The 26,678-nt window shown below is 45.9% G+C and overlaps 1 protein-coding gene across 7 annotated transcripts in view; it reads left to right on the top strand.

Annotated features, from left to right (window-relative positions):
• The window catches only part of KIAA0232 (KIAA0232 ortholog), an 81,185-nt gene that overhangs the window by 51,348 nt on the left and 3,159 nt on the right, over positions 1-26,678 (top strand). For 4 of the 7 annotated variants that reach the window (XM_053567473.1, XM_053567472.1, XM_053567475.1 and 1 more), the window contains 6 exons: positions 706-772; positions 2,911-2,992; positions 5,011-8,293; positions 9,901-9,972; positions 19,201-19,312; positions 26,272-26,369. In XM_053567473.1, the coding sequence (XP_053423448.1) occupies positions 706-772; positions 2,911-2,992; positions 5,011-8,293; positions 9,901-9,972; positions 19,201-19,312; positions 26,272-26,369 (3,714 nt within the window). The remainder of the gene's footprint in view (positions 1-705; positions 773-2,910; positions 2,993-5,010; positions 8,294-9,900; positions 9,973-19,200; positions 19,313-26,271; positions 26,370-26,678) is intronic. The other 3 variants (XM_053567476.1, XM_053567478.1, XM_053567477.1) reach the window with 3 other exon arrangements.

Here is a 26,678-nt window from a genome sequence, read left to right as displayed (position 1 = left end):
AACAGCTTGAGGCTCTGTCTCAAAAAGGAAAAAAAAAAATACATTTATATATATACAAATGTATATATATAAAATATATATATACACACGCACATATTTAATACTCTTTTTGATGGTGACTGACCTTTGGGCATATGATGGGCACTTATGCCCTTGAGTCTGCCCCTTGAGCAAGATGAAAGCTATTCTGCGAGGTGCGTGAGTATTTTCACATTTTTATCAGTAGGTTCCATTTAATATCCTTTATTAGCAAAATGTATACTAATTTGGATCTACAACTCTATAATTTTAAAATGCTGGTATTTATTTAAATATTGACCATGTATTTATTGTGGAATATGGAAAATTTGTAAGGCCTTTGTATTAAAAACATACACACACCTGATTTTTTTTTTTTTTTTTAGAGATAGAGTCTCACTTTATGGCCCTCGGTAGAATGCCATGGCATCACACAGCTCACAGCAACCTCCAACTCCTGGGCTTAAGCGATTCTCCTGCCTCAGCCTCCCAAGTAGCTGGGACTACAGGCGCCCGCCACAACGCCCGGCTATTTTTTTATTGCAGTTTGGCCGGGGCTGGGTTTGAACCCGCCACCCTCGGTATATGGGGCCGGCGCCTTACCAACTGAGCCACAGGCACCTCCCCACACACCTGATTTTTGTGTGCCTGGCAGTAACTAACATGTCCTTTGTTGTCACCACGCAGAGCTCTGGCATCGAGACTTTAGTGGAGGAACTGTGCTCCCGACTGAAAGATCTTCAGAGCAAGCAAGGTGAGGGCGCCGCCTCGAGAGCACTGCGCATGCATGCCAGGGAACCTGGGTAGGGGAAAATCTCAGAATTGATCTGAAAAAAGGACAAAAATACAGTCTTGGTGTTGAGTGTCCATCACCAGGCCGCCACCATGCTTTATCGTCAGCTCTGTTAGCAGCTCCCCTGTCAGTCCAGTAGTCACTCAACGCGAGCCCTGCTGCTGAAGGAGGCACTTCTTCCACAGGTCCCTCAGACATATGGAATGTTTCATTTTTATCTTCAAGTTTAAGCTCAGAGATTGGGAGTGATGTGTGTTCTTCTCTTTCCCCTAATATTTGCCTTTTTTTTTTTTTTTTTTGTAGAGACAGAGTCTCACTGTACCGCCCTCGGGTAGAGTGCCGTGGCGTCACACGGCTCACAGCAACCTCTAACTCTTGGGCTTACACGATTCTCTTGTCTCAGCCTCCCGAGCAGCTAGGACTACAGGCGCCCGCCACAACGCCCGGCTATTTTCTTTGTTGCAGTTTGGCCGGGGCTGGGTTTGAACCCGCACCCTCGGCATATGGGGCCGGCGCCCTACTCACTGAGCCACAGGCGCCGCCCAATATTTGCCTTTTGATATTAAGGCCTACAAACGTGTTAACAGTAATTCCTTTAGGTTTAAAGGGAACTTCTATTTTGACTCTCAGAGTTTTTGGACAGACAGATGTGATAAACTCATTAAGTCATTTTGGCACATGAACCCTCCTCATATTATGCAGCTGCTTTTCCTAACTTTCCTGCAGTCCCTAAGAATAAGACCTACATGTTAAGGTCAAGGACACTTGTTGTCTTGTCCTCTCTTCATGGTCATTTTGCTGCCCACCAGTCCTAGAGCTTGCATCTTTAAGGGCTCACTTCGTTTTTTTCTTTGTTTGTTTGGTTTTTTAGAGATAGAGTCTCACTTTGTTGCCCTCAGTAGAGTACTATAGCATCACAGCTCACAGCAACCTCCGGCTCTTGGGCTTAGGTGATTCTCTTGCCTCAGCCTCCCGAGTAGCTGGGACTATAGGTGCCCGCCACAACGCCCGGCTATTTTTTTGTTGCAGTTTGGCTGGGGTGGGTTTGAACCTACCACCCTCGGTATATGCGGCCGGCACCCTACTCACTGAATCACAAGCGCCGCCTTCTTTGTTTGTTTTTAATCAATTAAAGTATCCTAAGCTGAGAGTATAGTCCTTTTTCTATTTTATTTGAAACACAGCCCTAGCTCACCTCCATGTTAAGTACCAGAACTAGTTATCATTATAATATAGAGACTGTTCTTTACAGATTAATATTAGTCAAAAAAAAGAATATTAGTCAAGATGAGTCAGTATAAAGTCCATGAGTGCAGAATTTTGTGAGAAAATATTTTTGGAATCTAAACAGATGTTCTCTCCTTCTGGTTTAATTAATAAGTACACAAGGGACATTTGTCTCTTAATTAAGTGCCTCTATAGCAGTGTGTCAGTGCTGAGATGGGAGCCTAATACTAATGCGGTTTAGCCAGAGAATTCCCTCTAGCACAAGAAGAAATAGATTTTTATTAAAAAGACATACTGATAAAGAGTTCTTTTTAAGCTACGAAAGTCTGTCATTTCTATTTAAAATTAATTGAGAAAATGAGTATAATTGTGATAGATGTGTAACTTAGTTCAATGTAAGCATTTCACATTGTATATCGAAGCAGTACCCTGAACTCGTTAATGCATCAATGTACAAAGTTATGATTTAATAAAAAACAATTTAAAAAAATAAATAAAATAAAATTAATTGAGAATTTTTAAAACATGGGCATTGGCCTGGCACCTGTGGCTCAAGCGGCTAAGGTGTCAGCCCACATACACCTGAGCTGGTGGGTTCGAATCCAGCCCTATCCCGCCAAACAACAATGCCGGCTGCAAGCAAAAAATAGCTGGGCGTTGTGGCAGGCACCTGTAGTCCCAGCTACTTGGGAGGGAGAGGCAGGAGAATCACTTGAGCCCAGAAATTGGAGGTTGCTGTGAGCTGTGATGCCACTGCACTCTACCCAGGGCGACAGCTTGAGGCTCTGTCTCAAAAAAAGAAAAAAGAAAAAAAATGGGTATTTATTATTTAGATATAAGGCAAATCATTCTGAATTTTTGTTTCATAACAGAAGAGAAGATTCACAAAAAGTTAGAAGGGTCTCCCTCTCCAGAGGCAGAATTATCCCCTACAGCAAAGGATCAAGTGGAAATGTATGTAAAATCATATTCAACAATAAGTGTGCATTTGTTAAAAATCAGATTAATAACTGCTATATGGTTTCTGTTTTTGTTATCTTCTATCTAGTTTTGTATTTCATAATCTAGGAAACATTTATTGAGTACTTATCTGTGCTTGATGCTCAGAATTCATAGGCAAATAAGGTGGTTCTGTCCTTATCCAGCATATTCAGTATTTGTGAAATTAATCAGTGAAGCAAATTAATGTTTACTAAATCTCTTCAAGTACTATTACCTTTGAAATTTGCAATTACCCTTTGAGGAAGCAATAAAATATGATTATTGTAATTGTTTACAAATAAGAACCTTGAGTCCCCACTGCTCGTTGCAAAGGGAACAAGGGCAGATCTTTGGCATTGCCAAACCTGTTTCATAAAGATACTTTTAGCTCTTTCTTTGCAAATGATTAGTATTCAGATAATCTACATTGTAAGCAGACTTCATTGTTAGGCATTTCATTTTACTCTTCTGAACTTCTAAAATCTAAGGGGAAGAAATAGCATTTAATGGATTTGTTATAGACCTGTGCTGTCCATAGTAGCCACAAGGCAGTTGTGGCTATGCAGCACTTGAAATATGATTGGTTCAAATTGAGATGTGCTGTAAGTATAAAATTCACAATAGATTTCAAAGACTTAATTTTTAAAAAAGTATGAAGTATTACATTCAACATTTTAAAATATTGATTATATGTTGAAGTGATAATACTATGAATTTATTTGGTTAAACAAAATGTTATTGGAATTGATTTCACCTGATTCTTATGCTTTTCATGTGACTGTTAGAGCATTTAAGATTACATGTGAAGTTCACCAGATATTTCTGTTGGACAGCTTTGATACAGACTGAGGAGGAGCATCACGCTCAGGCCCTTTGAAAACACCGTCTTTTACCACTTCAGGTGTGACCCTGAGTGTTGCCTATCCAACAGCAGTCCCCTGGTTTGCCAACACAACTTTAAATTCTTCCTTTAGCAATCTGTTCTGCTCTGAAATTGTCAACAGCTGCCAGTTTCCTAGCAAATCTAAAACACTTCCCCATTTTCAAGCCCACTAAAACCAACCTCCCTGGTTTTTCCCACTGTACATTTCTGGTAGTCAGCAATCTAATCAACCTTCTGTTCTGTGAGCATAAGGTGTCTTCATACGAGTTCTCAGGCTCACAAGTAGTGCACGTGAAAACCCCCCTGTACTTCTGGTTGGAACTTGAAGGCTTAGTTGTGGCCCACTTTCTGTACTTGTTCTAGGCCTCACCAACATGCTCTTTCTGAAGGTTAGAAGTCACTTACGGTGCCACTCTGCTCATTTTGTATATTAATTCCTTTACTTGTCATGACTCTGTAAGAGAGATGCTATTGCCACCATTTTGTAGGTGAGGAAACAGCCACAGAGAGGGGAAGTAACACGCCTGAGGTCACACAGCTTGTAAGTGGCAGCGTTAGGATTCGACCTCAAGGAGTGTGGCTTTAGAGCTCATCCGCTTAATTGATTCACTGTTCAGCTTTTCAACTGCATGTGTTTCCCGTGGTCACCAACTTTGTGAGGAAGGTCGTACGATTATCATCACACAGTTGAGAAATAAACCCAAACATTAAATTCTGAGCTTAATGTCACCAGCAGTAGTAATTGAGCTAAGCTTTAAATTCAGATATTTCTTACTGAAAAGACTGTATTCTTTCTCTTACATTGTGTTTGTCACTTTTACCTAATTAAAATTCAAACTCCAGAGATACAAACTGCCATCTTACATATTTTCACAGCATTCTCACGGTACTTACCACAGTGCTGAGCTAAAAGGTGCTCAATGCCTGGGAATGATTTTAAGTAAATTATATTTCAGTGTGTTATAAATTATTGTAAAGTTAATGACTCATGGATGATATGGTACTGACTCTTAAAATGAAATACTCCATTTCTCTAGTTGATAATGTTGTTTTACCGTAGCCGGTACCTCGGTGTGCTCATTTTCTAACTCTTCGCTCTGTTTTTCAGGTACTATGAAGCATTCCCACCACTCTCTGAGAAACCGGTTTGCCTGCAAGAAATCATGACAGTGTGGAACAAGTCTAAAGTCAGCTCTCACTCTAGCTCCTCTTCATCCTCCACAGCCCCACCAGCTAGCACAGACACATCCTCTCCCAAGGACTGCACCAGCGAGAGTGAAGCCATCAAGGAACGGGGCAACGAGGTGCCCACCCCTGTGCCCGAGAAGACCCAGAGCAAAGGTAGAAACGAGAAGGAGAACAAGTTCAGTAACGGCACAGTGGAAGAAAAGCCTGCTTGGTACAAAAAGCAAATCCGACATAAACCCGAAGGGAAGATTCGCCCTCGCTCCTGGTCTTCCGGCTCCAGTGAAGCAGGCTCAAGTTCAAGTGGCAATCAAGGAGAATTAAAAGCATCCACAAAGTATGTTAAAGTAAGACACAAGGCCCGAGAGATTCGAAACAAAAAAGGGCGGAATGGGCCAAGCAGGCTATCGTTAAAGCACAGTGAAAAGGCCGGGAGGAGCATCCACGCGGGAAGCAGCAGCAGCGGCGGCGGTGGTCCCGTCCCGCAGCTGTGCAGGCGGGGTAAGCGGCCACTGGGAGAGACAGGGAGGAAAGAGCCTGGCAGCACCGACGGAAAAGACCTGTACCCGGAGAGCAGGAATGACAGGGAGTACAAAGAGGAGCCATTGTGGTACACCGAACCAATCGCTGAGTATTTTGTTCCTTTGAGCAGAAAAAGTAAACTAGAGACCACATACCAAAACAGACAAGATACAAGTGATCTGACATCAGAGGCAGTGGGAGAATTGTCTGAATCAGTGCATGGTCTTTGTATCAGCAGCAGTAATATTCATAAAACATACCTCGCAGCAGGTACTTTCATTGATGGTCATTTTGTAGAAATGCCTGCAGTGATAAATGAGGGTATTGACCTCACTGGGACCTCACTATGTTCTCTACCAGAGGACAATAAATACCTGGATGACATTCATCTATCAGAATTCACACACTTCTATGAAGTAGATATTGATCAATCCATGTTGGATCCTGGTGCCTCAGAAACAATGCAAGGAGAAAGTCGGATTTTGAATATGATTCGACAAAAAAGTAAAGAGAAGACAGATTTTGAGGCAGAATGTTGCATAGTGTTAGATGGTCTGGAGTTGCAAGGGGAACGTGCAATATGGACAGATTCTACCAGCTCCGTAGGTGCTGAGGGCTTATTCCTGCAAGACCTCGGCAATCTGGCTCAGTTTTGGGAGTGCTGTTCATCCAGCTCTGGTGATGCTGATGGAGAGAGTTTTGGAGGAGATTCGCCTATCAGACTCTCCCCAATCTTAGACAGCACAATGCTCGATTCACACTTGCTGGCTGGCAATCAAGAGCTATTTTCAGATATTAATGAAGGATCTGGTATAAACTCTTGTTTTTCAGTGTTTGAAGTGCAATGCAGTAATTCTGTTTTACCATTTTCTTTTGAAACACTCAACTTAGGAAATGAAAATACAGATTCTAGTGCTAATATGCTTGGGAAAACACAGTCTAGATTGCTAATATGGACCAAAAATAGTGCCTTTGAAGAAAATGAACACTGTTCTAATCTTTCAACAAGAACTTGTAGTCCGTGGTCTCATTCAGAAGAAACACGTTCAGATAATGAGACATTAAATATTCAGTTCGAAGAATCCACACAATTTAATGCAGAAGATATTAATTATGTAGTTCCTAGAGTCTCATCAAATTATGTAGATGAAGAACTTCTAGATTTTTTGCAAGATGAAACTTGCCAGCAAAACAGTAGAAGTTTAGGTGAAATTCCTACGTTAGTTTTCAAAAAAAAATCTAAACTAGAATCTGTCTGTGGTATTCAGCTAGAACAAAAACCAGAAAACAAAAACTTTGAAACTGCGCAGGTATGTAGTGAAAGCAGTCCACATGGAGATGGCTACAGCTCAGGGGTTATTAAAGACATTTGGACAAAGATGGCAGATAGAAATTCTGTGGCTACAGTAGAAATGGAAGGAATTGATGAGTTGTTTTCGACAGATGTAAATAACTCCTGCTGCTGTTTGGATGCCGAAGCTGACATGGAAACCCTTCAGGAGACGAATAAGGCTGTGCAGAGGTCAGAGTATCACCTGTGGGAGGGCCAGAAGGAGACCCTGGAGCAAAGGGCGTTTGTTTCTGGTGAGCTGTCGAAGGCTGATGGTGGTGATTATACGACACCCTCTAGACCTTGGGATGTATCCCAAGATAAAGAGAATGCTTTCATTCTTGGAGGAGTTTATGGAGAACTCAAAACCTTTAATAGCGATGGGGAATGGGCAGTGGTGCCACCTGGTCACACAAAAGGAAGTTTATTGCAGTGTGCAGCCTCCGATGTAGTGACAATCGCTGGGACAGATGTCTTTATGACCCCAGGAAACAGTTTTGCTCCTGGTCACAGGCAGTTATGGAAACCCTTCGTGTCATTTGAACAGAATGAGGAGCCGAAGAGTGGAGAAAATGGATTAAATAAGGGATTTTCTTTTATCTTCCATGAAGACTTACTAGGAGCTTGTGGTAACTTTCAAGTTGAAGATCCTGGACTTGAATATTCTTTCTCTTCCTTTGACTTAAGCAATCCGTTTTCACAGGTTCTTCATGTAGAATGTTCATTTGAACCCGAAGGGATTACATCTTTCAGCCCCAGTTTTAAACCGAAATCAATCCTCTGCTCTGATTCCGACAGTGAGGTTTTTCACCCCAGGATATGTGGAGTTGACAGAACACAGTACAGGGCTATTCGCATCTCTCCTAGGACTCACTTTCGCCCCATTTCTGCATCTGAACTGTCCCCAGGAGGAGGAAGCGAGTCAGAATTTGAATCTGAGAAAGATGAAGCAAATATTCCCATTCCTTCTCAAGTTGATGTATTTGAAGATCCACAGGCAGATCTCAAACCTCTGGAAGAAGATGCAGAGAAAGAAGGCCATTACTATGGAAAATCAGAGCTCGAGTCTGGAAAATTCCTTCCCAGGCTAAAAAAATCTGGAATGGAAAAGAGTGCTCAGACGTCACTGGATTCTCAAGAGGAATCAACTGCGATTCTTCCAGGAGGAAAGCAAAATCAGTGTTTAGAATGTGACAAGGAGGAATCTCTAGAAATAAATTTAGAAAGCTCAGAAGCAAATTGTAAAATAACGGCACAATGCGAGGAAGAAATTAATAATTTTTGCAGTTGCAAAGCAGGTTGTCAGTTTCCTGCTTATGAAGATGATCCAGTTTCCTCAGGACATCTGGAGGAGGTATGTGCCTGCGTGTTTGTATTCGACAGAAGGATTTGATCAGACTTTAATTCAAGAGCAGCCATACCAGGCCACGAAAGAAAGGCAGGATTAAATTATTGGGAAACTAGCTTAAATGTCTTAAAATGGATCATTAAGGTTTTACATTTAAAGACTTAAAATGAATTTGATGTTCACGAATTTGAACTAGGCTTTTTCTGTAGAGAAGGCATCTAAAAACCCCTGTGTGTAGATTCTTGTGTTGTTCTGATACGTCTGTTCTATACTTGATGCAAGCACCTAATGTAAACGCTGCATCGGGAAGGGGCTGCTAGTAAAGAATTTTCAGTAGCAAGCCTCTCTGCCTCGTAGGTGTTGATAAGTTTATTAAAACTTGTGTTTTACATATAAAACAAGTTATGTCTGTATTGGGGTGATTCCCCCAAATACTTTATAGTACATGTAGAAATTAACCCACAATCCAAATGCAACGACATAGTTTTCTGCAGAACTTACTTAGATATTCATTGCTTTACACAGGGTACGTATTCCTAAGCTGTATGAATTATATGTTAATTCTGTCAAATGAGGTTAATATTAATGAGAATCACTGTACCCCTTGACTGTATTGCTAAGAAATGGTTTGAGGCTATATTGATTGTACAAGAAATAACACTTTAGAAAAGAAACTACCTCACACAAAAAGCCTAGTTATCTGCCCATTTTTCAACTGTTAGATGGTATAGCAGTGCCTGGCCTTTCTCCAGAAATAGCTTATTAAAGAGAGAGGTGGAGGTGTTTAGAAGTCACGCCTCCTGTGGCCGGAAAGAGTGGAGTGTGGCCCCTCCTGCCGTCTGTCCTGAACGTCACTCCTACCCCTGCCCCCCGTGTGTCTACCCCGGCGCGAGGCTCACTTCAGGTGCTGCCTCCTCCACTGACACTTGGCCTGCCTGAGTCCTCTTCTCCCCCTGCTCTACTTCCCACTGGGCATCAGAATTAATTTCTCCGGGACGGCGCCTGTGGCTCAGTGGTGGGGCCCTGGCCCCAAGTGCCAAGGGTGGCGGGTTCGAACCCGGCCCCAGCCAAACTGCAACAACAGCAGCAGCAAAAATAGCCAGGTGTGGCGGGCTCCTGAGGCTGAGGCAAGAGAATCACCTACGCCCAAGAGCTGGAGGTTGCTGTGAGCTGTGACGCCACGGCACTCTACCCAGGGTGACAGACTGAGACTCTGTCTCTTAAAAAAAAAACAAAGAATTTCTCTTAATTTTCTTTTAATTTTCATGGACTTCACGCCTCTTTTTTACGCATTTTCCATTTCTCATCAGTTGCTTATATGCTATACGAGAAGCTCCTCTTGGCTGTGGACCATGCCTTGCTCATTTGTTGAATCAGTGCCTGGGTGTTGGGCTACTGACCTAGGGTTTCAGGAAGCCTCCAGGTGATTCAAGAGTCACTGTTCTAGTCGGCCAGCCTGGAGAACCTCAGAGGGGATGAATTTAATCAAAACCACTGAAATCTGAACTGCTGAGAAAAACCCACTGATGTTGTTAGCCTTTATCTGTTTGTTTATTGCCCCCTTTTCGTCCTTAAATATTCCTTTACGTACTTTGTATTTCACCTGGTTCCAGATGGGGAAGAAAGAAAAGGAGGAAAGAAGCAGGACTCGGCATCATACCACTGCCATATTCCTCCGCTTTCTAGTATGTTGATGTATTTATGTGTTACCAGAATTCTTGGTTTTCCTGAAAGGTTTTATCTACTAAAAGAAACAAATTCCCAGAGGACATTTTGGGGTTGCTGAGAGTCTGATATTGTCAGCACTGATCTCTGTCGTGCTGAATTGGAGCTAACTGCCTAGATTGTGTGAGGGACAGAGAGGTGGAGAGAGCAGCGGAAGGGACGGGGTGGGGGCTGAGATGGGCTAGAACTTGTCTTTCCATTCTGCCACATTTCCTGGTCAGTATTTTTTTAAGAGACGAGGTCTCACTATGTTGCCCAGGCTAGTCTTAGAACTTTGGCCTCAAGCATTCCTCCCAAAGAGCTATGGTGCCCAAGCCATGCTTGACCAGTCTTGGGAGTGCCCGAGAGGGTATTCCTCTCCCTTTTCCTGAGTGAAACCAGTCTTTGCAGAAGGCAGTCTGGGAGCCCCATTCAAAGGTAGCTTCCATTTTAGAGCTAGAGAATGAAAATTTAGAAATTCCATAGAGGGCGGCGCCTGTGGCTCAGTCGGTAAGGCGCCGGCCCCATATACCGAGGGTGGCGGGTTCAAACCCGGCCCCGGCTGAACTGTAACCAAAAAAAAAAAAAAAAGAAATTCCATAGAATTGGTGTCTAGGAGCATGAAAAGAATGATTCTTTTTAAAAGTTTGGAATAGTTCGGGCTGTGCCTGTGGCTTAGTGGGTGCCAGCCCCATATACCGAGGGTGGCCGGTTTGAACCCGGCCCCAGCCGAACTGCAACAACAACAACAAAAAATAGCCGGGCATTATGGCGGGTGCCTGTAGTCCCAGCTACTCTGGAGGCTGAGGCAAAAGAATTCCCTAAGCCCAGAAGTTGGAGGTTGCTGTGAGCTGTGACACCATGGCACTCTACCAAGGGTGATAAAGTGAGACTGTCTCTATAAAAAAATTAAAAAATAAAAAGTTTGGTATAGTTCAATTCAGCAAACGTTTATTGATTACCTGTTTGTTTATTTGTTTTTCTTGAGACAGAGTCTCACTGTGTGGCTCCCAGTGGAATGCTATGGTGTCACAGCTCACAGCAACCTCAAACTCTTGGACTTAAGAGATTCTGTTGCCTCAGCCTCCCAGTAGCTGGGACTACAGGCTCCTGCCACAACACCTGGCTGGATTTTTTTGATATTGTTGTTATTGTTGTCGTTGTTTAGCAGGCCCTGACTGGGTTCAAACCCACTAGCCCCAGAGCATGTGGCTTAGTGCCCTAAAGGCTGAGCTACAGGTGATGAGCCTTGATTAACCATTAACATTACTGTCACTAAGTTGGGTGCACTGGACAAATAAGACTTTATCCTTGCCCATGAAGAATTTAATCTAATTAAGATTATTTTGGGGCAACACCTATGGCTCAGTGAGTAGGGTGCCGGCCCCATAAACCGAGGGTAGCAGATTCAAATCCATTTGAACCCGGCCCCAGCCAAACTACAACAAAAAAATACCTGGGTCCTGTGGCAGGCGCCTGTAGTCCCAGCTACTCAGGAGGCTGAGGCAAGAGAATTGCCTAAGCCCAAGAACTGGAGATTGCTGTGAGCTGTGACGCCACAGCACTCTACCAAGGGTGACAAAATGAGACTCTTGTCTCAAAAGAAAGAAAGAAAGAAAGAAAGAAGATTATTTTGTAGACAGGTAATTTTTTTTTTTTTTTTTAGAGACAAAGTCTCACTTTTATCACCCTTGGTAGAGTGCTGTGACATCACAGCTCACAGCAACCCCCAGCTCCTGGGTTTAGGCGATTCTCTTGCCTCAGCCTCCCCAGTAGCTGGGACTATAGGCGCCTGCCACAATGCCTGGCTTTTTTTTGTTGTTGCAGTTTGGCTGGGGCTGGGTTTGAACCCACCCGCCTGCTCACTGAGCCACAGGCGCCGCCCTAATTTTTTTTTTTTTTAATTGAAATAGGTAATTCACACTAGGTGTGGTGGCTCACGCTTATAATCCTAGAACTCTGTGAACTTGAAGTGGAAGGATTGCTTGAGGCCAGGAGTTCAAGACTAGCCTATGTAGGAACAAGACCTCATTTCTTTTTTTTTTTTTCTTTCTGGCTGGGCTTGGGTTTGAACCTGCCACCTCTGGCATATGGGGCCGGCGCCCTACTCCTTTGAGCCACAGGCGCTGCCCACAAGACCTCATTTCTACAAAAATAGAAAAATAAGCTAGGTGTGCTGGTGCACAATTATAGTCACAGCTACTCCAGAGACTGAGACAGGACAGTCACGTAAGCCCAGGAGTTGGAGGTTGCAGTGAGCTATGATGATGCCACTGCACTGTATGTAGCCAGGGTGGGAGAATAAGACCATGTCTCCAAAAAAGAAAAGGGGGGGGGGTAATTCAGAGGATTCAGATCCAGACTTTACAAAAGGGGGCTATGCACAATAAAGAGTTTGTTCCCTAATAGCAACCAGTAGTGTGAGTTGTGTTTTCTAAGGATGTTTTCTGCATCTATAAGCAGATACGTGCCCACATAGATTTCTCTTTTGATTGAAATGGTACTTTGTTATAATCACCCTTGTTTTTTTTTTATTTTCTGCGTATTATTTGTGTGGGTGTACTATAGTTTACCTTGCCAGTTCTTTTATCTTTCAGGGTATTTGGGCCAAGGCAGTTCTAGGTGGTGTGGCAGGAGAGAGGTGCTGGGGAGCAGTGTGTGCTGTGGGAACCTGCAGGAGAACCCTGGGTTGCAAGTGCAGAGAAAGGCTTGTGAACCCAGCTGAACCTCGGGTGGAAGGAGGAAGCACATGTTCTTGGCAGAAGGCACTCACAAGCCAGGCTGGGGCTCGCATCTGCTAAGTGTGCAGGGCAGCTATGGGAGCTTGTGTCCCCTGAGGAGTGGAGGGTGCCAAGCAGCACAGATAAAGCAGAGTGTTCTCAAACTTGTGGCAAAAATGTTCTCCTTGTTGATTCCTTGGTTGCCATTTAGTGCCAGGAACTTTGAGGCACAGAAAAGAACCAGAAGACTTCCTCCCTGTCTTCAGGCCAGGGCAGCCCTGCAGATGGGCTGTGGAGGTCGGCAGATCTGGAGGGCAGGCGGGCTCTGAGGGGAGCGGGAGTGAGGGCGTCCTGGTGGTGCGGCACCCAGTCCACCTGGGCCTGGATGCCCACAGGCCTTGTGTGGTTGGTGTCTTTCCCACGGCTGAAGAACATGTAAGCTCAGAGGAGTTGAGATACCAGAGTCATGGGTAGAACTGAAGTGTCTCCCATCATCCACTTCCTACAAGCAGAGGAAAACTAAACTCAGGAGAGTCGGTGTCTCTTGTTTATCTCTGTTACACTCAGTATCTCTTCATTTATGTTTTATTTCTTTTTTTCCAAAGAGCAAAGCCTGTTGGAGGCTTTCTTTTCCTTTTTGTGACCCAGGTAACTGAAAACTGTGACCACAGAGCACTATTCCCAGAGCAACCAGAAGTATCAGTTAGAATTTAAAGCTGTGAAGCCTTTGTTTTCCTTCACCTTAAAGAATTTCTGTGGCCCACACCTGTAGTCCCAGCACTTTGGGAGGCCGAGGTGGGAGGATTACCTGAGCTCATGACTTCAAGACCAACTCTGAGCTAGAGCGAGACCCCATCTCTGGAAATAGACAGGCTTGTGGTAGGTGCCTATAGTGCCAGCTACTTGGGAGGCTGAGGCAAGAGAATTGCTTGAGCCCAAAAGCTGGAGGTTGTTGTGAGCTATGATGCTACGGCACTCTACTGGGGGCAACGGTAAGAGTATCTCAAAAAAAAAAAAAAAATTTATTTTTTTTCTTTTTCTGGGTATTGCATCTGTTGTTCATGGCAGTGCTCAAAGCTCAGTGCGTAGGGTGCCAGCCACATACACTGAGGCTGCGGGTTCGAACCCAGCCCAGGCCAGCTAGACAACAATGACAAGTGTGACAAAAAAAAAATAGCTGGGCATTGTGGTGGGCGCCTCTAGTCCCACCTACTTGGGAGGCTGAGGCAAGAGTATCACTTAAGCCCAAGAGCTGGAGGTTGCTGTGAGCTGTGATGCCCCCAGCACTCTACCCAGGGCAACAGCTTGAGACTCTTGTCTAAAAAAAAAAAAAAAATTCTGGTCAGGCTTTTGGATTAAGTTCATGTCTTCTCTTTTTTTTCGCTTCTTTCTTTCATCAGGTACTTATTAAGCACGAGTTAGGCCAGGTGCTCTTCTTGGTGCTGGGAATAGGCACCAAGAGGATGTGACACCTTCCTCTGAGGAGTCACATCCAGGCTTCGGGGACGGTGAGAGTAAACAAGATACATCATGAGTCAGAATGTAAATGCTATTGAGGAGAAGAGGCTGGTAGCAGTGGTTCACAGCTATAGTCCTAGGACTCTGGGAGACTGAAGTGGGAACATCACTTGAGCTCAGGAGGTCCAGCCTGAGCAAGAACAAGACCCTGTCTCTACTAGAAATAGAAAAAATAGCCAGGCAGCGTGGTGGTTGCCTGTAGTCCCAGCTATTCAGGAGGCTGAGGCAAGAGGATCACTTGAGCCCAGGAGTTTGAGGTTGCCGTGAGCTGTGATGATGCCACTGCACTCTACCAAGAGCAACCAAGTGAGACTCTCCACAAAAAAAAAAAAAAAAAAAGAAAAGAAAAGAGCTGGATGCGAGCTGCAGTGGGGTGAGTGGTACTTACCGGAGTTTGTGGTGTTAGAGACAGTGTCAGGGCAGGCTTCCTTGTAAAGGGCCAGTTTGAGGAAGCACTTGGAGCTGAGAGAGGGAACCCGAGGACACCAGTGGGAGTGAGCGCAGCTCTGAGGCGGGTAGGTGTGGCTGTTCATCTGTGGTGACCCAGCCCACTGAGTGGAGAAAAGTCATAAAATGATGCATTCATTGTAGCATGAAACAGGACAAGTAAATCCCTGCCTTAGGAATTAAAATTCAAATGGAAGGTACAGAAAAAGACATCTAAAATTATGGCACACCGTGGCGTGACCTTCACAATGGTTTTTGCAGGAAAGAAGGAGGAATTGATGTACTAGGTAATCTTAGGCTTGGCCCAGTGGAAACTTTTCTTGAGATCAGCAGACCTGAGTGTCTACTTCGTGCCCAGCCTGTACCGGCATTTGCACATATGAAAACAGCATGGGCCCTGCCAGTGGGAGGCTCCCGGTCTGGCCCCTCATCGACCCTGCCAGTGGGAGGCTCACCGTCTGGCCCCTCATGGGCCCTGCCAGTGGGAGGCTCCCGGTCTGGCCCCTCATGGGCCCTGCCAGTGGGAGGCTCACCGTCTGGTCCCTCATGGGCCCTGCCAATGGGAGGCTCACTGTCTGGCCCCTCATCGACCCTGCCAGTGGGAGGCTCACCGTCTGGCCCCTCATCGACTCTGCCAGTGGGAGGCTCCCTGTCTGGCCCCTCATCGACCCTGCCAGTGGGAGGCTCACCGTCTGGCCCCTCATGGGCCCTGCCCGTAGGAGGCTCACGGTCTGGCCCCTCATGGGTCCTGCCAGTGGGAGGCTCACCGTCTGGCCCCTCATGGACCCTGCCAGTGGGAGGCTCACGGTCTGGCCCCTCTCGCTTGTGCTGCCCCAGCCCCTTGGGCACCTCTTTCTCCAGCCTGTTTTCCCTGACCCTGATCACGTTGTCCCCCACTGTGAATTCTCACTGCCTTTCCTGCCCCTACCCCACCCCTGTTCCCTCCTTCTCAGAGAAGGATAAACAGATATGCACTGTAACTAGACTGATTGTTCCACAACCTGCCCAGACCATTTCCCTTTTCTTTTTTTTTTTTTTTTGTAGAGACAGAGTCTCACTGTACCGCCCTCGGGTAAAGTGCCATGACGTCACACAGCTCACAGCAACCTCTAACTCTTGGGCTTACGCGATTCTCTTGCCTCAGCCTCCCGAGCAGCTGGGACTACAGGCGCCCGCCACAACGCCCGGCTATTTTTTTTGTTGCAGTTTGGCCGGGGCTGGGTTTGAACCCGCCACCCTCGGCATATGGGGCCGGCGCCCTACTCACTGAGCCACAGGCGCTGCCCGACCATTTCCCTTTTCAAGTAGGAACCTATTACTTCCAAACGCATCTCTCTTCAGTAGTGCCTTTGGGGTGATGGAGAAAGTTGTGGCTCAGCGCTGGATCTCAGTGGTTAGGTGCTGGCCACATACACTGAGGCAGGCATACACTAAACCCGGCCCAGGCCTGCTAAACAACAATGACAACGCAACAACAACAACAAAAAATAGCTGGGTGTTGTGGCAGGCGCCTGTAGTCCCAGCTACTCGGGAGGCCACAGTACTCTTTAACAAAGGCAACATAATGAGACTCTGTCTCAATAAAAAAAAAAAGTAAGTAAGTAAAGTTCTGGCCAGGGAAGCCTTCTTTGCCTGAATAAGAACTAAGTAATCTCACAGAGTAGGTGAGGCCTTTCCAGAGAGGTCTTCATGGTGCTGTGTGTTACACGCCAGGTGCTCCCTTGAATTAACTATAGATCTTGCACGTTGCCAGCCTCCTGTGCATGCAGCCTTGCCTTGTCTGTTCTTCTGGCCTTGGCATCTGTTTAATAACAGCATTAATCTTCATTGTTAGGATGATCTGCAGGAGAAAATAGTGAAGGTTAACTGACACTCTAGGTTGACAATACAATTGTCCTTCAGTTTCTAATTTAAGAGTATTTCTGAAAAGTTATGTGAGAGTTGAAAGTAATTCCACCACCACCCTTTTTTTTTTTTTTAATTTTTTTTAGACAGTCTTACTATGTCGCCCTCGGTAGAATGCAATGACATCACAGCTCACAGCAACCTGAAACTCTTGGGCTTAAGCGATTCTCTTGCTTCAGCCTCCCGAGTAGCTGGGACTACAGGCGCCCGCCACAACGCCCGGTTATTTTTTTTGTTGCAGTTGTCATTGTTTAACGAACCCGCCAGCCTCGGTGTACATGGCTGGCACTGTAACCACTGAGCTATGTGCACCAAGCCAATTCCCCTTTAGTTATATAATAATAAACATGTTTTTTAATCAGTCAGTTTTAGACCCAGAAAATAATTTAGTTAAAAGCATAACAATACTTTATCTCAAGAGTTTATGACCAGCCTAAGCAAAAGCGAGACCCCCCCCTACTAAAAAAAAAAAAAAAAATAGAAAAACTGAGGCAGGAGGATTGCTTGAGCCCAATAGTTTGAGGTGGTTGTGAGCTGTGACACCATAGCACTCAACACAGGGCAACAGCTTGAGACTCTATCTCAATAAAGAATAAAAATAGAAAAATTAGCTGGGTCGGGTGGTGCCTGTGGGTCAGTGAGTAGGGCGCCGGCCCCATATACTGAGGGTGGCGGGTTCAAACCCAGCCCCAGCTGAACTGCAACCAAAAAATAGCCGGGTGTTGTGGCAGGCGCCTGTAGTCCCAGCTGCTTGGGAGGCTGAGGCAGGTGAATCGCGGAAGCCTAAGAGCTGGAGGTTGCTGTGAGTCCTGTGACCTGGCACTCTACCAAGGGCAGTAAAGTGAGACTGTCTCTACAAAAAAAAAAAAAATTTAGCTGGGCTTTGTGTCAGGCATCTGTAGTGCCAGCTACTCAGGAGGCCGAAGCAAGAAGATCACTTGAACACAAGAATTTGAGGTTGCTGTGAGGTAGGCATATACCAGGGCACTATAGCTTGGGCAACAATCTCAATTAAAATAAAAAATAAAAGTATAATAAAAATTATATTAGGGGGTGGTGCCTGTGGCTCAAGGAGTAGGGCGCCAGTCCCATATGCCGGAGGTGGCAGGTTAAAACCCAGCCCCGGCCAAAAACCACAAAAAAAAAAAAAAAATTAGGGCTTGACGCCTGTTGCATGGTGGTTAGGGCACGGGCCACATACACCTGGGCTGGTGAGTTTGAACCCAGCCCAGCCCTACTAAACAACAATGACAACTACAGCAAAAAATTAGCCAAGCATTGTGGTGGGCACTTGTAGACCCAGCTACTTGGGAGGCTGAGGCAAGAGATTTGCTTAAGCCCAAGAGTTTGAGGTTGCTGTGAGCTGTGACGCAACAGCACTCTATCGAGTGTGACATAATGAGACTCTTATCTCAAAAAAAAAAATCCTATTAGAAAATTAATGATTATTCATTACTAAATCAGCTTAGTTTTTAAACATGAAAACAAAATCAAATGTCTTTGAATATTTTAAATATAAATACGTATGCAGTATTTACAAGTGTCTGTCGAGAACAAAGTGTTACGAGCCCTGGGAGGCGCAGAGATGTAGAAAGCCAAATGAAGAAAGTATGTAGAAGGGGGTTGCCCTGACCACCCACATCCCCCAGGATACACGTGGTAATTGAAGCTGGCCATGAGTCTTCTGATGGCCCCTCACAAGGACCGTCCTTGATCACTAGTGATAACCACTGGCCATGTGTGTCTAGTTCCTCCTGCCCAGGTCTAACTGGGACTGGTAAAGGTGTGAAGCCTGGATTCAACTGGTCCTCCTACTGGGCCTGGGGCCTTTCCACTCTGGGGAGGCCGTGGGTCTCCTCCCTGCTCTCAGATGCCATTTGCTCATCTCATTTGGATGACTGTTTCCTATTGTGAATTTGAATAAGTGAATTCTAAGCTGTAATTTCGTTTTAGTCTCAGCTTTCTTTTGGTTCTCACCTAAGCAGATCATTTTGTTATGAGACATTTAGGTTGATGCTTGAGCCCAAGAGTTTGAGGTTGCCGTGAGCTGGGACAGCACGGCACTCTACCGAGGATGACAAAATGAAACTCTTATCTAAAAAAAAAAAAAAAAAATTTCTTCTATTCCATTTCGTCTTTTATTCCCTCTTGTCTGAATGTGTGAGGGAGACGACCCCCGCATATACCCCTCATCCCCCCAGCTTGCTCTAGAGCACCTCATGCTCAGGGCTGCCCCCCAATCTCTGTGACTTCTGAAATGGAGAAGTTTGCCTTACTTGGGAGTATTTCCTGTTACTTCATGTTTTTGCCTTGTAAAAGTTTTGGGGATCTTTTCTTTTTTTTTTTTTGTGTTGGTGAAAATTTTCGTTCCACCTCCTATATAAGTACTTCTTAAGAAAAACTTGGTTTATATGCTAGGAACACATTTTTTTTTTTAATTCACCTTACCCAGAACAGTATAAAAACTCACTAGTTTAAAAATTCTGGTGTTCTCACTGCTTCACTTGATTAGCCTTAAAAAAAAAAAATTATTGGTTTGTGGTTCATACTTAATGATGCTGGAATTTTTCCTCTATCTTCAACGTTTATAAACTTTTTTTCTGTATTTGGTTTAATCAGCAGTTTCCTGTATTGAACTCTGATATACAAGGAATGAATAGAAGTCAAGGAAAGCAGACTTGGTGGGAAAAAGCTTTGTACTCTCCTCTTTTTCCTACATCAGAGTGTGAAGGTAAGGAGCATTGTATTAATTCATTTACTTTCTCTGATTTCTCATTCATTAAGAACATTAAATTCGGGGTGGCGCCTGTGGCTCAGTGTGTAGGGCACCAGCCCCATATACCGAGGCTTGTGGGTTCGAACCTGTCTCTGGCCAAACTGCAACAAAAAAATAGCTGTGTGTTGCAGCAGGCAGCTGTAGTCCCAGCTACTCGGGAGGCTGAGGCAAGAGAATCACCTAAGCCCAAGAGCTGGAGGTTGCTGTGAGCTGTGACACCACAGCGCTCTACCAAGGGTGAGAAAGTAAGACTCTGTCTCTACAAAAAAAAAAACACACACACAAAATTCTTTTGCATATGTCAATCTAAGGACATTTAGCAAGAGGTTTCTGTGTGACTAGCACCTTGTCATACCTTGGGACACAGAGATGAATGAAAACTGGACCTTGCTTCGAAACTCAGCCATAGCCTGATGTAGGGCGGGAAGTACATGAAGCGCCGCAGGCTGACAAGATGTGTACAAGCCACCTGAGTCATGGAGGAGGACTGAGCAGGCAGGCCCTGCGGAAAGAACAGCCCCACAAGCGAGGAGGGTCTGTGCAAATTGAAGGAGCAGGGACCCACTGGGCTCTGCTGATAGCTGAGCTGGAAAGGCAGGCAGGGGAACAGCCTGTCAGGAGGTTTGGGACTTGGGCTAAGTTAGGGAGTTTAACTAACACACAGAAATGCAAAGCTGAAACATAAAGGATTTCAGATTGGAGGGTGTCAAGGTCAGCTGAGTATTTAGAACAATTCTAGTAACAGAGTAGAAATGGAATTGAAAAATTGAAGGGTACTCCCCAGGGCTCTTAGGCTCTTGCAGTAGTTTGGGAGTGATAAGATGAAGGCCCAGAGTAAGCAGTGGCAGTGGGCAGATCAAAGTGAATAGAATCAAGGGGTTCAGTAGAAGATGAGTTTGCAGAATGACTTTCCGTGAGTAGTTAGGGGAGGTGTAGTAGGAAGGGAGACAGGAGCAGGAGCTGATTTGCTGAAGAAGATGATTTTCAGTTTGTGGGTTTGTTTGTTTGTTTTGCAGTTTTTAGCCAGGGCTTGGTTTGAACCCACCACCTCCGGCATATGGGGCCAGCGCCCTACTCCTTTGAGCCACAGGCGCTGCCCTAGTTTGTGGCATTTTTCAAGTGAACGGTGTGAGCCGTCCAGGTGAACCCACCAAGAGGCTGTTAGAAAGCAGGAGGCACTAGGAACACAGACTGAAGGGATTAGTTGAGCTTGTCATCCGTTGGGCTCCTGTCGGCTGTCACAGCTGTAATACTCTATCCTGTCAGAGCCCTGGGCTTATTTAAATCTGCTGTATTGACATTCATATGTGTCTCCCCAGCTAATGTGTAGTTAACTCGGAAGCCATGTGCGCACCAGTTGCTCGGAAAGCTCCTGCTGGCTTTCCTTCGCAGCATGGGCCTTAGCTCCGGCTGGAAGGCCGCATGGGACTGTTTGACTCTTTGGGAGTGCTTGCTTTTCTCTGGTCTGTAACCACAGTTTCCCCAAACCCTGCCTTCTCCTTCCCAGAGGTTCAGCTGGATCATAAGGAGGGCATAGAATTGAGTCTTCACTTTTAGCATCTTTGTTTATTTAACAACATTTATGAAAGACCCGTTTCTGTTCTTGCTCTGCCATTAGCTAGTATCTAGATAGGGCTTTGTTATTTGCAAGGTACCCTCAATCTTTTACATAAGCCCCAGAAGAGCTTTAAAAGATGTTCCCCACCTAGTTTTCAGATGAGAAGGCTGAGTCTCAGATTTAGGAGTCTCAGATTCAGTGCTGTCATTTGCCTGAAGTCATGCAGTTAGCTGCCGAGACCCAGGTTGGGTTTCTTGTAGCTGGGCAGTTTTGCCCTGTACAGCGGCTAACTGCACGTCAGGCTGAGGAATATAGACTGTGCTCCTTGTGTGCCCAGTCTAGTGAATTGGGTGACCGTAAGACTTAGAGGCAGTTCAGAGTCCGGGCAAGACGTACCCAGAGCTGCCCTGAGGGAGACTCACAGGGAGGGCCTGGCCCAAAGTGGTATGTCACCACCTTGTGGCAGGGGACCAATGTCTTACAGTGGTATAGGATGATTTTCAGATACTTTATGCTTCATTAGTGGGTCAAGGGCTATCTCTGCACCCTTAGTCCAGTTCTGACTCTTAATTCCAAGTTCTTGGTTACGTTCTTTAGGCAGTTACTGGTACATGCTTGTATGTAATACCTTTTTTTAATTGTGGGGTGGCATTTGGGACAGATAATGACAACCAGTCTTTTAAATGATTGCTGGACAGTGCCTTGCAGTGATACCATGAAGTGTCTTTTTTTTTCCTTTGAGAGCCTCAAGCTGTCGCCCCGGGTAGAGTGCTGTGGCATCACAGCTCATAGCAACCTCCAACTCCTGGGCTCAAGCAATTCTCCTGGCTCTGCCTCCCAAGTAGCTGGGACTATAGGCGCCCGCCACAACACCCAGCTATTTTTTTGGGTGCAGCCGTCATTGTTGTTTGGCAGGCCCAGGCTGGATTCAAACCCGCCAGCTCATGTGTATGTGGCTGGCGCCTTAGCTGCTTGAGCCACAGGCGCCGAGCCGAAGTGTCTCTTTTTTTTTTTTTTTTCTTTTTTAATCACCCTCAGTAGAGTGCTCTGGCGTCGACAGCTCACAGCGACTTCCCGCTCTTGGGCTTAGACGATTCACATGTCTTTTTATTTTGAGGCAGAGTGTTACTCTGTTGCCCTGAGTAGAGTGCAGTGGTGTCATCATAGCTCACAGCAACCTCAAGTTTTGGGGCTCAAGCTATCCTTCCCAGTAGCTGGGACTATAGGCATGTGCCACAATGGCCACCAGCCTCCCTTCCATCCTTCCTCTCCCTCTTTTTCTCCCCTCCCCTCCTGTCCCCTCCGCTCTCCTTTCCTATCCTAGATAGGGGTCTCACTCTTGCTCAGGCTGGTCTTGAACTCCTGAGCTCAATCAATCCACCCACTTCTCGGAGTGCTAGGATTACAAGCATCAGCCGTGGCACCCAGCCACATCTTTCTTTTAGCTTCTGTGAGTGGAACATATAGTCTCAGAAGGAGGTTAGCCAGGGAAACAGGTAATCACTCCTCCCACTCAGCCAAAGGGGCTGGTGGCTCCTAATGCTTGTAATATTGCAAATGATTAACAGCAGCCATGGGCTGTTCTGAGCCAAGGGCTGACCTGGGAACTTGCAGCATCTCTGGCAAAGAAGAATTAGCTTTGTCCCCCTTTATAGTAAAGCAAAGAGAATGGGCTCAAAAGTGATGCAGCTTGGGCAGTGCCTATAGCTCAGTCAGCAGGGCGCCAGCCACTTACACTGAGGCTGGTGGGTTCGAACCCTGCCCAGGCCAGCTAAACAATAATGACAACTACGACAAAAAATAGCCAGGCATTGTGGCATACGTCTGTAGTCCTAGCTACTTGGGAGGCTGAGGCAAGAGAATCACTTAAGCCCAAGAGTTTGAGGTTGCTGTGAGCGGTGACACCGTGGCACCAGGGCGACATCTTAAGACTCAGTCTCAAAAGAAAAGTGATGCAGCTTATCCAGGCGTCCATCTGGCATAAGAGCCCAGGCTCCTTGCCCTCAGCTGGCCGTGCTGTATATTCATGTGTTCATTCTTTCAGCAATTGCATACTTAACCTTGTATTGGGCAAACAGGCCGAGTCCCTGTCCTGATCAAGCACTTTCTGATCAGGGATTTGAAGGAACAGGGCACAAACTTTGACACCCGGGGCTGCTTACAGGGAGAGGAACCTGGCTGCGCAGTGTCTGGTGCAGGAGCAGGCATGCATTTGGTGTGTCCTAGCATGGCTGACAGAAAGGGAGCAACACTGGAGTGTGTGGGGACAAGGCCGGCCAGGCAGCCAGACCACAGGGGGCCTTGCTGTGGCAGTGTCCCCAGTAGCATCTCCACAGCTCATGCCCTTGGATTTTTAGTGCTTTGAAGGCTTAATTAATGTAAAATGTCTGGATTATTTTAGTCTTAAAGCTAGAGCCCTATAGTAAGCTTAGCACCTGTTGATCAATGGTTAGGACACCAGCCACATACATTGGGATTGGCAGATTTGAACCTGGCCCAGCCCTACTAAACAACAATGACAACCACAGCAAAAAATAGCCCAGCATTTGGGGCCTTGGTGTGTGTCACACTTTATGGGGGCAAGACATGATTGCAAGAGGGATTTTACCTAACAATTGCAATCAGTGTAACCTGGCTTATTGTACCCTCAATGAATCCCCAACAATAAAAAAAAAAAAAAAAAGTAGCCCAGCATTGTGGCGGGCGCCTGTAGTCCCAGGTGGGAGGGTGAGAAAAGAGAATCGCTTAAGCCCAAGTGTTTGAGGTTGGCTGTGAGTTGTGACACCACGGCACTCTACCAAGGGCGACATAACAAGACTGTCTGAAAAAAAAAGAGCCCCACAGCAAAGCAATGTAGACAGCATTGCAGGGCTTAAGTTAAGTACGTGGCCTTCCTTGTAGGGTAAAGTACCTGGAATAATACCAGGCATGTAACTGGTTCATGCAAACCGGTGACATTCGCATGAACAGCATAGAAAACAGCAGCAGGGTCAACACTGCCTTTGCCAGGGCCCGGGGCATGATGAAATCCTTCTATGCATATAGGATTCCTGAAGCAGCAAGGTAAAGGGCTGAGATGCAGATGGCTCTCCCTCTATCTGCAAGCATATGTATCACAGTCGAGGACAAGGGATAACCAAACGGAGTGAGGCTTGGAGTGAGTAGGAGCTTGGTAGAGAACCCAAGTGAAAGTGCCTCCTGGGGTGGAGCTGGGGTCCCTCAGCTCCAGCAGAGTTCACCTGGCTTCTTCCCAACTGCCCCAAGCCTGTACCTTTGGTTAGTGACAGTCACAGAAGATGTCACTGTGTATGCCAGACACTCTACTGGAGGCTCTACACATATCATCACTTTGAATTTGCACAGAAACCCATGAGGAGAAATGATAAAGTTCACATTTCAGAGATGAGGGCATTGGGGCTCAAAGAGGTTAAACGATTTGCCCAAAGTTACATCACAAAATGAATAGCAGACTGGGCTCAGTGGCTCATGCCTGTAAACCCAGCACTTTGGGAGGCCAAGATGGAAGGACCACTTAAAGCCAGGAGTGCAAGGCTGCAGTGAGCTATGATCAGGCCACTGCACTCCAGCCTGGGCAATAGCAAGACCTATATCAAAACAAAAACAAGTAAATAAGTAAATAGCACAACTTGGAATTGCCTGAAATCTGTGTAGTCCCAAAATCTGGGTTATTCTTATGAACCTAAAACAATAGCTTGGAGTACTTGCAGCCATCAGAACTGAAGGTTGTGGCCAACACACTCATGGTGAGAGGCCCAACAGGGCCCAGGTGGCCTCACCGTTGGCAGTCCTTTGGGGCTGGTCTTGTTCTCTGGAGTTTTGCACATGGAGGAGGCAGATCATCTGAACCACCTCATGGTAACTGCAGCAGGGGGTGGGAGGTACCATCTGGTTTTAAGGAAAGAGATGATCACGGGTGTTAAAGGAGTACATTCATACACCATGAATGTCAAAGCCCACGGCACATCCAGCCCTGGCCAAGTTCTCATTCTTTCCTGTGCCTCTGACTCAGCCGCATCTTTCGTGGAGTTACAAGGAATCAGAGGCTGGTTAAGATGTGCAGCCAAGGTTCTCGGTCTTGGCTGTCAATGAATTACTAGCAAAGTTTTCAGAAAACGCCCAGACCAGTTCAGTCAGAGTCTCAGGGGAGTTGGGGCTGCTCTTAAAGCTTCCCAGATGATGAGAACATACCACCAAGGCTGAAAACAATTGGATGTATTAAATTTATCTGGCTGCATCCAGCCCTGGCCTGCCAAACAACAATGACGGCTGCAACCAAATAGCCAGGAGTTGTGGCCGGCGCCTGTAGTCCCAGCTACTTGGGAGGCGGAGGCAGGAGAATTGCTTGAGCCCAGGAGTTGGAGATTGCTGTGAGCTGTGATGCCTGAGCACTCTACCCAGGGCAATAGCTTGAGGCTCTGTCTCAAAAAAAAAAAAAAAAATTTATCTGGCTGCAGTGGCGCCCATAGTTCAGTGGGTAGCGTGCTAGCCACATATACCCAGGCTGGCAGGTTCAAGCCCGGCCCGGGCCAGCTAAACAACGACAACTGCAGCAACAACAGCAGTGGCCGGGCGTTGTGGCGGGCGCCTGTACTCCCAGCTACCTGGGAGGCTGAGGCAGGAGAATCGCTTAAGCCTAAGAGTTTGAGGTTGCTGTGAGCTGTGACGCTACGGAACTCTACCGAGGGCGACATAAGGAAACTGTCTCAATAAATAAATCATTTATTTATTTACTTATCTGGCTGCTGCTCCTTCTGGCTTACATTTGCTTCCCATTCCGTGGGCCATTTGCCTCATGGAACCACTGGCCTCATTTCTTTCCCCTGTGCCTCAGATATAGTAATTACATAGTTCAGTGTGCTTTTGAATCAAGGAAGAATGAACAAGGACGTTGCCCCGTTCTGTTTTCTCCGTTGCACGTCCTCCTGTGTGAGACCCTTGTCCCCTTGGTCCCCGTCTCCCTCCGTGTAGCGTTCCTTCTGGAGAGACGGGCCTTGTGCTTGTTCTCACTGTGTTCCCAGGGCCCACCCCGTATAGGTGTGATTTGTCCAGTGAGTGTTCCCTGCTGGAATAACAGGAATGTATGGTTAACACTCACCTATTTTTAAAATAACAATTCACTAAGCAATTTAAGAATTTTTTTTATTGGCACAGCATTTTTCTTTTACATATCTGGCTGGCTGGGCTCTTAGTGACTACTTAAAATCTCTAAAGGGTTGGGAGACCTAACACCTAATTTTTCAACAAAAAATGAAACAAGAATGTATGTTTCATAACCTGTGTCTTAATGGAATTTCCTCCTTTCCCTCTTTTCCCGTCTCCATTCAAAATGATTAAGAATGTTACACAAATGCCAAGGGAGAGAATGGTATAGAAGATGATCCAGATGTTAAGGAGACGCCTAGTAATGAAGAACGCCTGTTAGATTTCAATAGGGTAAGTGGACTGTCCTCCTCCTCATCGTTAACTTAAAAATGGCCACCGCCTCACTTGCGACTCCAGCCTGAAAGCTAAAGTCCTGTGAATCCCCCCACACACACACAGGAATCACATCTGCAGCCGTGGCCTTTTCTTGCTCCCTGCCCTGGGTTTGGAGCTGTGTCACCTCCTGCCTCAACCATTTATTGTCAGGGTTTCCTAAAGAATCCCGGCTCTTCCTCCGGTCTTTCACTGCTGCCAGCTGGGGTTTCTAAGTGCAAAGCTGATGCTGTCACTGCCTTTTAAACCCTTGGGTGGGCACCCTTT

This window comes from Nycticebus coucang, chromosome 17 (assembly GCF_027406575.1).
Source record: "Nycticebus coucang isolate mNycCou1 chromosome 17, mNycCou1.pri, whole genome shotgun sequence".
Classification (NCBI taxonomy): Eukaryota; Metazoa; Chordata; class Mammalia; order Primates; family Lorisidae; genus Nycticebus; species Nycticebus coucang.
The sequence above is the reverse complement of the archived record's forward strand: the minus strand, read 5'-3'. Positions and strand labels throughout refer to the sequence as shown.